At 47.3% G+C, this 14,141-nt stretch overlaps 1 protein-coding gene across 1 annotated transcript; it reads right to left on the reverse strand.

Moving 5' to 3' along the window:
• Positions 1-1,189: 1,189 nt before the first annotated feature.
• On the reverse strand, positions 1,190-13,646 carry LIN28A (lin-28 homolog A). The gene is made up of 4 exons (XM_004377082.2): positions 13,616-13,646; positions 12,964-13,148; positions 2,380-2,564; positions 1,190-1,428 (listed from the first exon to the last, which is right to left on the reverse strand). The coding sequence occupies exons 1-4, from the start codon at positions 13,644-13,646 to the stop codon at positions 1,212-1,214; spliced, it is 618 nt and encodes a 205-aa protein (XP_004377139.1). The 3' UTR covers positions 1,190-1,211.
• Positions 13,647-14,141: the final 495 nt, after the last annotated feature.

A 14,141-nucleotide genomic window follows, 5' to 3' on the forward strand; every position in this document is an offset into this window, starting at 1 on the left:
GTAAGTCCCACGCCCTAGGATTAAAGATTTGGAACAGGAGTCCCTTATTACATTAACAGACAACCGTCACCTAACCTTGGCTTCCTCTCTGAGCCTTTCACCTGGCCTAGCCTCTCTCCTAACCTCTCTGCACCACCTTCCCATTCACACGATTTCCCAATCTTCCAGTAGAAGGAGATCAAGTCATGGGGCAACCCAATAAAAACTTAGTCTCCCATGGCACATTTTCAAGGTGGAGGGGTTTCAAGAGGACACTATGGCAGAAAAGCCAGCTCTAATTGGCAAAAATGAGGTAGTTCAATAGACTATACACTCCACATAGTTGTTCTTTGAGGTGATAAAGCAACAACAAAAAGTATTCCTGCTGTGCAGACCTGGAGCTGCCGCCAACTTATCCCTGAGATTGCTCATGTACCTGAGAACACAGTGCAGGAATGAGGGCCTTAGATTAAAATATACAAAAATACAAAACCAGGATATTTATATTAAGGAAAAAAAAAAGCTAAAATGCACAAGATACGTCATTCGCACACAGCTAGTGCAGTTGGCATTCTGGAGAAAGTGGGACCCAAGGTGCAGTTACCCAAGGGAGCAAATAAATAAAATTGTGTTGGCCCAGAATGGGGGTGGGTGTAAGCTTAAGAGCAGCAGGTCTGCAGCTGTTCCACAACCACCCCTTTTGCCTCTCACCACAACCCATTGCTTGGGACAGTTCCAGCACCCTGTCCCAAGAGTGGGTTATGAGGAGACAAGACATGGAAAAACTCTGCCCCACCCCTAAAAGATTCCCTCCCACAGACGGTAGTGGCTTCTGGGTTGGGTCCATCAGACTGGTCTCATGCTTAATCTTTTTGTGCTATGGCATGGGAAATTATATATCCTTCTCTAAAACGGAAAACTTCCCTATCCACGCCACTTTCAAAAGTCCGAGATTCTGGGAATGGAGCCTCAGATAAAGCTGGCAGGCTCTAGGGGGATTTCTCCTGAAAGCCCTCACTTGCATTTCGATAAAGATGGTTGGAGTTCCTTTGCTTCACTCCTTCCCCCCACCAAGAGGGAAGAGGGGGTGATGCTGTGGACCCCGGCCTGAGATACATGGCAGTGCCAGCTGCCCCCTACCCACCCTATCCCACTTTCTCCACTCTCTGCCGATTGACGCCTGCTCCTTAAAACTTCCTGATAGCAAAAGGATTGATCCCACCCACTGTGGCTCAATTCTGGGCCTCGGGGAGCAGGGCAGGGCTATGGATCTCTTCTTCTTCCTCCCGAAAGTAGGCTGGCTTTGCCTGTGAGCCAGGGGCCTGCTGGGCCTTCAGTGGACATGAGGCTACCATATGGCTGATGCTCTGGCAGAAGTGGCACTTCTTGGGCTGGGGTGGCAGCTTGCATTCCTTGGCATGATGGTCTAGACCTCCACAGTTGTAGCACCTAGTGGAAAACAAGAAAGTAAAGATGAGAGAAAAGGAGTGAGAAGAGGTCAAAGGCTTCCCCTGAGCCTGGTCCAGGTTCTGTCATTACACTCACTTCCTATGATGTAATTTTATGTGTCAACTTAGCTAGGCTATGGAGCCTAGATGTTTGGTATCCTCTCTGTGTTTCCAGCCTGCCATCCTGCCCTACAAATTCCAGACTCAAGACTGTAACATCAACTCTTTAGATTTGCCAGGACGTCCAACAGCATGAGCCAATTCTTTAAAATAGATCTACTGGTTCTGTTTCTCTGGAAAACCCTGCCTAATACACTTCCCTTCCTGGAGCTCCGCATATAAAAGGAGGAATATGACTAAAACCTAAAATCCTTTCCAACTCTATAATTGTCTAAATGATCTCTTCAGAGTCAAGTCGACTTAAAAATACTGAGATACCAACAATAAAAGCCACTGACCCTAACTGGGGACTTGATTGTGGGAAATAGGCAAGATTCTACCATACCCTTTTATTACAAACTATATTACAGCCCAGGGGCAAGATCAAGGAAACCAGCCATTTGGAAACCTGGTGAAGAAGCAGTAGATGCACCATCATGTTCCCCTATCACTCACCCTTTATGTTTCACATACATGATCTCCTTTAGTATTCTAAGATAATCATGTCATATTAGTATCACTATGCCCGCTTAACAATTGAGGATAGAGCTCACAGAGCAAAATTACTTCTCCCAAGTAGAAGAGCTAGGTCTTCTCAAGCGCCTGCCCCCCATACTGTCCGCCTTGTCTTCCACATCTATGGCAGGTACTCCAACTATCCAGATGTTCCCAGAGACTCCGGACTTCATTTTACCTTTGACAACCTGATCCAATAGAGGGGGGCAGGACTGGGAGAGTTCTTCTCATCCACGGATATCCCAACCCACTGCACAAGCTGCCCTCTAAGCCATACCTGTCTCCTTTTGACCTGCGCTTCTGCATGTTCTTCCCCTTTGGCCGTCTCTCACTCCCAATACAGAACACCCCGCCAGGTCCTGTGACGCGGATTGATTCCAGGCCCTTAGCGGACTTCTTAAAGGTGAACTCCACTGCCTCTCCCTCCTTCAGGCTGCGAAAGCCCTCCATATGCAGCTTACTCTGGGGGAGGGAAACATGGTAGATTTTAACATTTATTAGTTTCGTTATTACATCAAACACACACACATACCCCTGTGAGGTAGGAAGAGCTGGTGTGGTATCATTTCTATTTTTTCAGTAAGGAAAGTGTGACTACAGAGTCACCACAGAACAAGGAATCTACATTACATTAACAAAGAACAATTATGAAATGTCATTAATATTTTTTTGTAGCTATGTTTACACTTCTAAGTAGAATAGGAAAGGAGGAAAATTTCTAGACACAGCATTTAAGACACCAACAAATAGTAAATGGTAAATATAAAAGGCAACACTATTAAGTATTAAACATTATGCTTTCAAATAAAGTGCCACATCTGCTTTCATACTAACATCAAAAGACCAAACAAGTAGAATACTAGAAAGAAAAAAAAAAGGTATAAGCATTATTACTGCATGCCATAGACAGATTTAAATCCAAGGGACCAGACAAACCCAAAGTGAGGGACATTCTACAAAATAACTGACCTATATAGTTCAAGACGAGCCTTGGTGGTGCAGTGGTTAAGTGCTTGGGTGCTAACTGAAAGGTCAGTGGTTTGAACCCACCAGCCACTCCAGGGAAGAAACATGTGGCAGTCTGCTTCCACAAAGATTTATGGCCTTGGAAACCCTGTGGGGGCAGTTCTGCTCTGTCCTATAGGGTCGCTGAGTTGGAATTGACTTGATGGCAACAGGTTTGGTTTGAATTGCTTTTTTTTTATACACTTCAAAATAGCAAGGTCATGAACGACAAAGTCTGAAGAACTAAAGAAACTATAACAAATGTAATGCAAGATCCTGAACTGGATCCTGAACCAGGAAAAAAAAAATTAATTTGAATATGTAATGCCAAAAAGTGCATAGATATTAAATTTCCTGATTTTGATCATAGTACTGAGATTATGTAAGATAACGCCCTTATTCTTTGGAAATGCACACTGAAATATTTAGGGATAAAGGTGCTTATGCCTTATAAACAGAGTTTATTAAAAATGAGTAAATTTATACATACAGAAAGAAAGAGAAAGCAAATGAAGCATAATGTTACAAATAATGAATCTGGTTAAAGTTTACACAGATGTCTTTTGTTAATACTCTTGCAAACTTTTTCTAAGTTTGAAATTATATAAAAATTAAGTTACTTAAAAGTGGGGAGTAGGGGGATAGTAAGACCAGGCACAGAGAGATCAGTGGATTAGAGTACAAATACAAAGTCCACTAAGAGATCCAAGCATATGGAGAGATGAATAGGTGAGGAAATAATTTATTGAGTGCTGTTGAGAAAATTCATCATCCATTTGGAAGTTAAGGCCAGATTCTTACACTTTATATCATATGTATGCAAAACACATTTTAGGAGTTCAGTACTTAAATGTTAAGGAAAAGAAAAAACTGTCAAAAGACAGGTATCAGACTGCTAAAACTACAAAAAGCTACAATAAATGATTAAAAGAATCACACAACAGAATATAAGTAATTTGCAGGATGACTTAGCATATGACCCATGTTCAATATCTCATCACTGGTAAAAAAACAAAAATCCGAAATACCTTAGTAGGAGAATGGTTGAATAAAATGTTCAATCTATAATACTGAATAGGACGCAGCCATTTAAAAGAAGGTAAAATCCTGGTTTTGTTTACTGTTTAGGGCAGTGTGTGTGGAATAATCCCATTAAAACGCTATTATGTTTATAGCAAAATTAAAAAACACTGACACTTGGCAAGCATTTAGCAAAGTGCCTTAAAAAAAAAAAAAAGGGAGTTATTCACAGTTAAAAAGCAAACACAAAACCCCGTTGCCGTCGAGTAGATTCTGACTCAAAGTGACCCTATAGGACAGAATAGAACTGCCCCATAGGGTTTCCAAGGAGCAGCTGGTAGGTTTGAACTGCAGATCTTTTGGTTAGCAGGAGAGCGCTTATCCACTGCACCACCACAGCTCCAGTTAGAGAGTGGCAAAACCAGGGTCAGAAGAATCCATGTTTCCTGATTTAAAAGCTCACAAGTCATTCCACTATGCCATTTACTGAATCAACAACACATTAGCAGAGGTGTGACCCTACCCAGAGCAGACTTTATTATAGCTTCATCCTTTATAATGAAACTTCCAAATTGTGTGTCAAATCTGTCAACAAGGAGTAGTCATCATAGAAAATGAAGTTCTGAGAAGCAAAACTGATCACTATGCACCTAGTCCTGTCCCAGGGAGACACATGGGCACGAGGGAACATGAGTAATTAGCACTAGTGTTTTATACTTGGTGAGGAGGGGCACTGTTTTAACCTGGATGTTTAGGTGAAGATACAGCCCCTCTTTAACCAGATGGGATACTCAATCATTTTAACTTAGATGGTACTGTGAAAGACAAACATCCTTTGAGGTAAAGTCGTTAAGAGCACAGGCTCCAGTGCCAGACAAATCCTGGCTCATAAATGTTGGTTATACCAGATTACTGAAGTACCTGGGTGGCTCAAAGGGTTTGTGCTCAGCCACTAACAGAAAGGCTGGCAGTTCGAACCCACCCAGAAGCACCTGACAAACAGGCCTGGTCATCTGCTTCTGAAAGGTCACAGCCTTGAAAACCCCATGGAGCAGGTCTACTCTGCACACATGGGGTTGCCAGGAGTCAGAATCAAAACTGATGGCAACGAACAACCTAAGTGTCTAATAAAGGTTATACAGACATGTAAAGGTGCAGAATAAGTGTTCAGTAAATATTTCCTGTATTATTACTGTTGATAGTTTTGTCTGCCTGTCCTCACAATAGAATATTTCGAAGGTGGGGGGTCCTTTCACGAGATACCTTTTTATGCCCCACAGGACAGCCAGGGATGTGATGACCACCCTCCCTTCACCATCTTCCCACATTATTAAGCCAAGAAACACAGTAAAGCATTAAAGCAGAAACTAAAAGCACAGCAAAAGGGTAAACAGACCTTTCCCTCCCATTGTTGCACAATAACCTCCCTGAATTTGCAGTCAGGTTTGACTTGTCTCTTATGGAGCTGAGCAGGTGCAAGAGGAGCTAGACAGAGAGCTTCTTGACCCAGCCCATTACAGCTGCTTCGATTTGAGCCACTAGCTGTGATTCAGCAGATAAGTGGTTAAGAGCAAGAGTCTCAGAGTCTGTCCCCTTCTTTCGGTGCTCGGCTTCCTAATCTATAAAATGGAGTAAATACTAATTTTATGGTGTGTTGTGAGGTTTTATGCATGAAAAGCAGTCAACACATCACCTGGTACACATAAACCCCCAGTGGGGAGCAATTATCAGCTACCTCTTGGATCAAGGCAGAGTAACAGCGAGAAAAAAAAGTGTCAAGAGACTTGAAATTATAGCTCTGGTTTTATCACTAAGCCGTGGAAACTCAAAAAAAAAAAATTCCTTCCCTGAGCTCCAGGAATACCTTCCTCCTAAGGAGGCCTGGTGGTTAAGCGCGTTGACTGCTAACAGAAAGGTCAGCGGTTTGAACCTACCAGCGGCCCCTCAGGGGAAAAAGTCCTAGGATCTGTTCCTGTAAAGGTTTCAGCCTAGGAAACCCTATGGGGCAGTTCTACTTTGCCCTATAGAGTCACTATGAGTCAGAATCAACTCGATGGCACACAACAACACCACCTTTCTCCATCTACACCTTGTAGGCTTGAGAACCCCAAATCTATAAATGGGGACCCATAATATGAAATTGACTAGTCCTATCCAGGTCACCCACTCCATTACTAGAGAATTTGAGGTATGTTTAGGACTTAAAAAAAAAAAAATCTGCTGCAGTCACCTCACCATAACCGGACAGGATTTAGACTGGTGGTCTCCAGGGGTGGCTCCCTGCCCCCACCTTGCCCCTTTCTAAAACACATAGTTTGAATTCCTCTCTTATCGGATAGGTAATCAGCCTGCAGCCCCACCGAGCCAGCCTCCCAGGGCCAGCATGTGAAAGGAGCCTGAAATTCTTGCTGCCACTGCCACCCCCACCCCCATCCCCAGCCACACACAAAGCAGGGCCCCGCCCCTCTCCCCATCCCATCCAAAAAGAAAAGGCCTGGGGGGAGGGGCATAGCCTGTGCTCCCCCAACAGAGCCTAGCCCCAGGAAACAAAGAGTTGACACTGGTTGGTTCCGGTGGTCAGATTCCTGGAGTTCCAGAGGCAGCAGATCCCCTGGCATCCCCGGGGCCCCAAGCATTCACCACCATCAGTTCCTTCCTTCCTCTCCGTGTTGGAGTTATGGTCACGGCGGAAGAAATGGATAGAGACACACTTTCTTCTTCAGTCAAGCTTGTTGGGTTTGCAAACGTCACTGCCAGCAGCCATTTTTCTTTCCCTCTGACCTGCCCATCCTAGCCTCCCTGGGATGTAACTAAACAGGACCCCCTTCTCTTGGTGTCTTCAGTGAAATCCTGTGGGCAGGAGTCTGAATTATGGTATTTTTTTTTTTTTAGAATAAATTATTTCAAAGGGGAGGCAAGGAGGCAGGACTCCAAACGTTCCTTATTTGTCCAAAGTAGGAGGGTGAGCAGCCTACAGGTGCCCACTGCATGGGATGGCACCCAAAAAACAACTGCAGAAAGCATTTTTCTTTCTTTTTTGGATGGCAGTTCAAGTTTGCAGCCCTGCTCCCTTTTGGATACCTCACTATTGCCTACTCTACCCCTCCCCCTACATCAAATACCCCGCCCCAGAGCCTTGTTTTAGTCACATTGCTCTTACTTGCTCTGGTCACAGGGATCAAAGCTCTTGTCCTCAACTCTTTTGCAACACCCAGGGCCATTCCAGCTCAGGAGTGTACCTCGTTCATGTTTATACCTTCAGTTCTAGGTGCCTAGCAGTGCTCAAACATTTGTGGAATACACACAAAGTTTCTACTGTCCAAAATAATGTTTACGGGTGCTGACTATATACTAAGTGAGGAGCCCAGATGGGGCAATGGTTCAGCACTGGGCTAACTGAAAGGCCATGGCTCTGGATCTACTCCTGTAAAGATTACAGCTTAGGAAACCCTATGGGGCTGTTCTACTCTTGTCATATAAGGTTGCTATGAGTCAGAATCGACTTGTAGGCAAACAACATATGCTAAGTAGTGCTCTAAGCCCCTTTGTATGTTCTAACTCATTCAACCCTCAAACCAAACCTGAGAGGTAGGTGTTATTATGACCCCCATGTTACAGCTGAGGAAATAAATAAGTAGAGAGCTTAGGCACCTTGCCCAAGGTCACAGTGAGAGGCAGAGCTGTGCTGATTACAGCTAGCCCGATGCCATAGCCCATGCTTTCAAACTCTGTGCCAGCTCCATCCAATAGAAATATAATGCAAGTCATATGTACAACTGAAAAATTTCTAGTAACTACATTGAAAAGGTAAATAAGCAGTTGATAAATTTAATTTTAATGACTCAGTTTTTAGGTGCCATAGCCTTACCGGACCTTCATTTTTGGAGGCAGGGTTTGGTAGGGGCTAGAAAACCCACCGGTTCTCCCAGAAGCAGTTTATTTGATGGTGCGTGTTAGGGTGGGGAAAGAGGTATGGCCAGAACAAACCCGCCAGCCTAGAAGATTGCGGGCAGCCCACCCCCATTACCTCTGCGCAGATACCGCCAGACCCACCGGCTCCTGCCTGGAGTTGTCCACCAGATGGCGCTGCTAATCGGCCCGGCCGCACAAAGACAAGCCGAAGGGAGCGGTAGAGAAGTTTGTAACTTCCTGGTTCCGAACCGTGAACCGAAGTGCTCTCATAATTTATCTCCACAGATCTTTAGGGCGGTAATCTACTCCCCTAAATTTCAAGGGGACTGAACTCTGATCAAGGTGGTACGGCGTGCTTTCTTCCCGTCCCGCCCCTCCCCGCACCCACCCACTCACCCAAGAAGAGGATTTAAGATCCTGGAGTTTTAGACCAGAAACCCGGTTGTTCTCGTGCTCTGCTGTTAAGAAATTCCATTTACTCTCCTTGGACTTTGATTTTCTGCCTGAATTTAAAAACTCCCAAGCTGAAATCGTTTTAAATAAGTCTATTAGCTATACCCTATTTGTGGGTTTTCCCCTTCCCTGCCACTGCTCTGAAGCTCCCAGACAGACTTAACAGAGAGTAATTGTTAATCATGCCCGCAGGAGCAAGGGAAGAATGGAAGTTTGCTCAGGGCAGTTTCTCCAAAAACAAATTCCAGTAAGGTGAGAGTGCCATGAAAACCAATCATAGGGCAGCAATGCTACCAACTACAAGGTAGGAAGTTCCCATATTTGAAATTTTGCTGGCTTGCAGTAAGCATCCAGGATTTCTAGGGCATATCTCTTCAGAAAAGACACAAGATTCCACGATACCCCAACTTACTCAGGTAGTTGTCCGTCAACTTTCTCTGAAAATTGCAAAGTGATTCACTTGCCTTTTTTTTTTTTTTTTTTTTTAAATCTGCCTCTTCCTGTTAAAACAGAAAATAACTAATGAATGGCCACCAAACCATGGCTTCCAGTCCATTAGCCAAAACAAGAGGCTCAGCTTTGTGGTCCTTTGACATTCATTCCACAAACATATACAGCACATCTACTGTGTGGTGCGCTCCTATTCTAGGTGCCAGTCCAGATAACACCCCTCGCTCTCTCTAGTCTCCATTCTTGGGAGAATGGCCTCTGCAGATACGGATCACAAACTGATAGTGGACTCCTGGTTCACCAGGGCTCTCAGGAGCCCCTAAACCAAAACCAAACCTGTTGCCAACTTAGTGACCCTATAGCCCCTAACTCCCTCATAGTAATTTAATTTACTTGACCCACTGAGTGCCTACTAGAAAATTAACCAGACAGTTCCTCTCTTCAAAACATTTACAGGTTAGCTAGGGGAGGGGATTAGATAAGTACATCAATAACGAGACATGAAATGGCTAATCAGAGGCACTGGGAGTTATAAACTACAATGGAAAGACCCATTTACATTCCAGTCCCCCACCCCAACTTACAATCCTAATCTAGACCCTGTCTGAGGCCTCTCTAGCCACCCCTCCTCTTTTACCCTTTTCAGAAAAAGCAGGCCACGTGGCTTCAGTAGTTTCAACTCGTTCTTCCTTGGCACTGGAATTTTTTTCTCCTAACCCAACTCAGTCCTTGTTTAAATTTGGGCTTGTCTTTTGCTTCCAAGCCTTCTAACAGAATTTTAGCCTGAAAAGCCAATTTAAACATATTTGGGTTCTGAGGGGCTGTTGAAGAAAGCAAAGCCAGTGGTTGCTTTCTAAAATTCTACAAATCTTAGGGGTTAGGGAGTTATGCCAGAACTCTTAAAACAGTCATGGTAATTTAAAAATTCTTGGTGAATCTCAGGAAAACAGGAGATAGCCTAGCTCTTTCTTGCTCCAGTTCTGCCCATATAACAAGTGGTTCTCAACAGTGGGAAGCGTGATTTTGTCTCCCAGGGACATTTGGTAATGTTTGGAGACACTTTTGGTCGTCACAACTGGGAAGTACAAAGAGCAATAGAGGGTAGAGGCCAGGGATACTGCTAAACATCCTACAGTGCACAGGACAGACCCCACAATGAATTATCCTTCCAAAATATGTCCACAGTGCAGAGATTAAGAAACCCCGATTTAAGGGCTTGCCATGTGCCATTATTATGATTCTTACATTCCCCTGGCCCCACCCAAGAACAGGCAGAGAGTTCTAGATTTGAAGACATGTGGCTAAGCAAATGAGTTGTTATAGAAATCTCTGCTTTATAGGCTTCTGGATGAGGATATAGTTTGAAGGTTTTGTGTTTTTTGAGGCTGAAGATGGGTTTTCTCTCCCATCCACCCACTCTTGGGAGGCATAAAATGTTTGGGATGTTTGGGAAGGAGCTTAAGAACAGTAGTTAACAGAGTGTCAGGAACCTAATAGGGCCAACCTTGGAAGGGAAAAGAAAATGTTGTTAAATTGCTTGTTTTCCCCTTTCCTTGGAAAGGGGCTCCCTGCTCCCCTTCCCGAGCAGATGTTATTTTAGGGCAATTCTTACCACCCCATCACCAGCAGCAGTCAAAGAATGGGGAGATTTGTTAAAGAGAATTTTCTTTCACTCTTCTCTCCACTTTGGGAACACTTTCCCACTAACAAACAAAAATTCTTCCATCATTGTCTTCTACATTAAATTCCCAGAGATATTCAAACTTCTCAAGTGCAGGGATTGGAACCACTAGTCTAGCATACTTACTGGGTGGGGTTTTAGGACCTAACCAGGGCCCAGCCAGGATCATGCATTGATAAAGACAGAGCCAGCAGGTAAGGCTCAAGGAATTTCTATCAGTTTATTGTCCTCTTTGATTGAAGGGGTGGGTGTTGGGGAGATAAGTTCTTGATTTTTTATTCCAAGCTCTTCTCCCTCCTAACTTATTCAGCTCCTTTTCCAGAGACAGAAGTGGGCACTGGACATCCCAGGACCTAAGTCCAGAGTATCTCCCTGCTAACCCCTCTGAAACAGCATGGAGTGGACTCCACTCCAAAAGCCTGATGGCCATCCTTCCTTTCCATCACAAGTGATGCCATCCAATAATTTTCCAATTGCATTTGATCCCAAAGGTTAGGTCGGCTGAAGCATAGATCCGAACCTTCCTTGAAATTTGGATATCACTACAGAACCCCATAAGATGAGGGGATACATGGCCCTCAGCCCCTCCCTAAATAGCAGCCTTTGGAGGGGAGACAAGAAAATATTGGGTCTGACTCTTTTATTCCAGCCTCCCCAAATTGGGGAAGCTGTCCAGTCTGTCTCCAGACCAGAAGAGATTTTAATCTCTTTGTGATCAGATAAAGGGGAGAGTGGGGGAGGCTTGCCACCCTGCTGAGGAGGGCCATTCAAAGCAGGTTCCTGCAATAAAGTGATTTAATAGATCTAAAGAGGCCAATTCCCTTCTTTCTCCCACAATTACTTCCTGTGGGTTATCATTCACATATGTAAATGAGACAAGAGGGGGACAAATCCACTAGCTTGAAAATAATTGTCTGATGGGGTGGGGGGTGTTGCTGCAAAGATGTAGTTAAGCATCCTACTGCAGGCCTCCTGGCAGGTGTTCAAGTAGCTCTGTGACCCAGGGACCCAACTTTAACTGGCAGGTCCTCATCTCCCTGGATCTCCCCCTTCATCTCACCCTCAACCTCCATGGTGAGGGCCCTGCTTGAAGACCTCCCCACTGCCTCCAACCAGTCCACGCAGCATCTCCCTTGCCTGCCCCTCCCCCTCCAGAATACCATCCCTCAGGCTCCAACCCTTAATCCCTACATCCTCCTTTCCCCTCCCCCATAGCTCCTAGGGCCAACCTCCCTGTAGTAACCCCTCCCTGCCCGGCCTGGGTGTCAACCTCCAGAGCCTGGGATTAGAAATCTCTTCTCCCCAGGTCCAGCTCCAAACCTGCTAAGGTGGAAGGTATCCATGCAGCCAACTTTCTTTACATGGGTGTTATGGGTGGCTGGTATCCCAGGACCACGGAAACACCTCTAGAATATTCAGGAAGGGGTGAGAGGAAGCGGCCAGGGAGGAGGAGGGGGACCTGAAGTCCTTGGCTCCTTGTTTGAGGCCAGGAATGTTAGGACAGCAATCAACGGCTGTCTGGGGCCATAAATGCCAGGCCTAGGAGAATAGGTCCGGAGGCCAGCCTCACTCCAGCCCCTGCTCTGCGACACTGAATTTCACTCCTACTATGCTGCCTTACTTTAACTGAGAACTTGGGTTGCGACCTAACTCCCTCCCAGCCCGGCCCAGGAATCTAAGGCTAGATGCCTTAGGTTTTTCTTCCGGGTGTTAACTGGACAGCAAAGGCCCTCATCCCTGAACCATGTCTGAGATGGTTCCTGTAGAGGAGCTTTCAAGGCCCCAAATGGATCCTTCAGGGATCTGCCAAACCCATCCGGCCCCAAGGCCTGAGTTTGAGTGACCACCTGGCTGAGGTCTGTATTAAACACGCCGGCTGGGTCTGGGAGCCGGTTTCCCTCCCTCTCTCCCGCCCTCCCAGCTCCTTTCAGAGGTTAGTGAAAGGCGCTGGGCGCTCAGCGCCTGCCGGGCCCCGGCATGTGCTTTCCTGGCCGGCCGCTCGCCCTCCCCCCACCGGCAAGCACAATACAACCTTAGTTTCTGCCACATGGGGTCACCTCCCTGCCCTCTGCCCCCTTCCCAGGGGAAAGAGGTAACAGACACGTGGTGAGCCAGAGGGGTTCCCGGAAGGGGGTGGGGAGATGTTGATAATCGGCCCTGCCCCCCACTCCTGCCCCATTGGAGTAAACGGGGACGCAGAATCGGGGTGCCACGGCAAAGATGGGTACACACAATGAGGGGCTCCGATCTCAATCCAACAGCCGAGTCCCTCCGCCCACCCAGGGATATGCGCGCCTACACCTCCTCCCACCCCCGGCAAAGTTACCGAATGAGTCTCACCTGGTGCACAAAGACGTCCACCGGGGGGTCGAGCGCGACCCCGGCGCGGGCGGTCATGGACAGGAAGCCGAACCCCATGCGCACGTTGAACCACTTACAGATGCCGGCACCGTGCAGCAGCTGCGGCTCCTCTACTGCTCGGGCCGCGTCCTCCGGCGCCTCCTCCGCCGCCTTGGCGCAGCCACCTGGTGATGGAGAGGGAACCTGGCGCTCAGTTGAGGGCCACGGAATCAGAGGGCCCTCGCAGAGACGGGACAGGGAGATTCGAGCGTCTCGCGGGTGGACCCCAGGAGCCTGCACCCAACAAGCAGCCCGCGAGAAGAGACCTGTCCCGGCCGCCTCCCGCACTCCCTAAGCCTACACGGAGACCGGTGGTGCCCCGAAAGTTTTTCTCCTCTTCCCACTACACGTTGCCCAGGGACAGACAGCGAGACAGGTCCCTCCTCCTCTTTCCCCCTTCCCCGGTAGCCTCGGCGCACACGCCGCTGGGACACCAGGGTTCCTTGCTCCAGAAACAGTCCCCTGAAGCGTGAGGCCGCACCGACTTGGGGTCCTCTGGGCAGCCTGGGAGGACACTTCCCCACTTCTCTCCTATGTGGCTCCTGGGCGCCCTCGCAGCCTAACGTGTTCCCCCTAAGTTCCGAGCTCGAACCTGCAAACTGCTGGTTGGACACGGAGCCCATGTTCGTCGGCTGAGCCCGCGGGCCGGGCCCCTGGTCGGGCGGCTGCTGGCCCCAGAGAAGTCCGGAGGCAAAGGGGTGGCTCGGAGAAGAGGCAGCTACATCTTCCCCGGCACAATAGCGGTGGGAGGGCCCACGGCTTTTCAAAGGCTCCCAAATTCTAAAAGACAATGACCCAACCCCCCGCGGGCAGCCCCCTCCCCTCCCCTCTCTCCTTTCCCCTCCCTTTCCCTCCGGCTCCAGCTCCGGCCCTCCCCCCACAACTCCGATCTCTGACACCTCTGGGGTGTCCCTTCTCAGAACCTTGAGGTTTGACACCCCCTCCCCGCACGCTCATCTGGAGATGGGGACCTTCTGCCCTAGAAGTCTTGGGTACCCTGGAATTTGGGATCCTGCACTTTAGACACAGTGGGGGTCCCCAAAGCAGCATACAGGTGGGGGGCCTGGGGGGGTAGTTTTAAAACCACGTGACTGCTCCCACATACACTCACACACCAC

This window comes from Trichechus manatus, unplaced genomic scaffold (genome assembly GCF_000243295.1).
Source record: "Trichechus manatus latirostris isolate Lorelei unplaced genomic scaffold, TriManLat1.0 scaffold00048, whole genome shotgun sequence".
Taxonomy (NCBI): domain Eukaryota; kingdom Metazoa; phylum Chordata; class Mammalia; order Sirenia; family Trichechidae; genus Trichechus; species Trichechus manatus.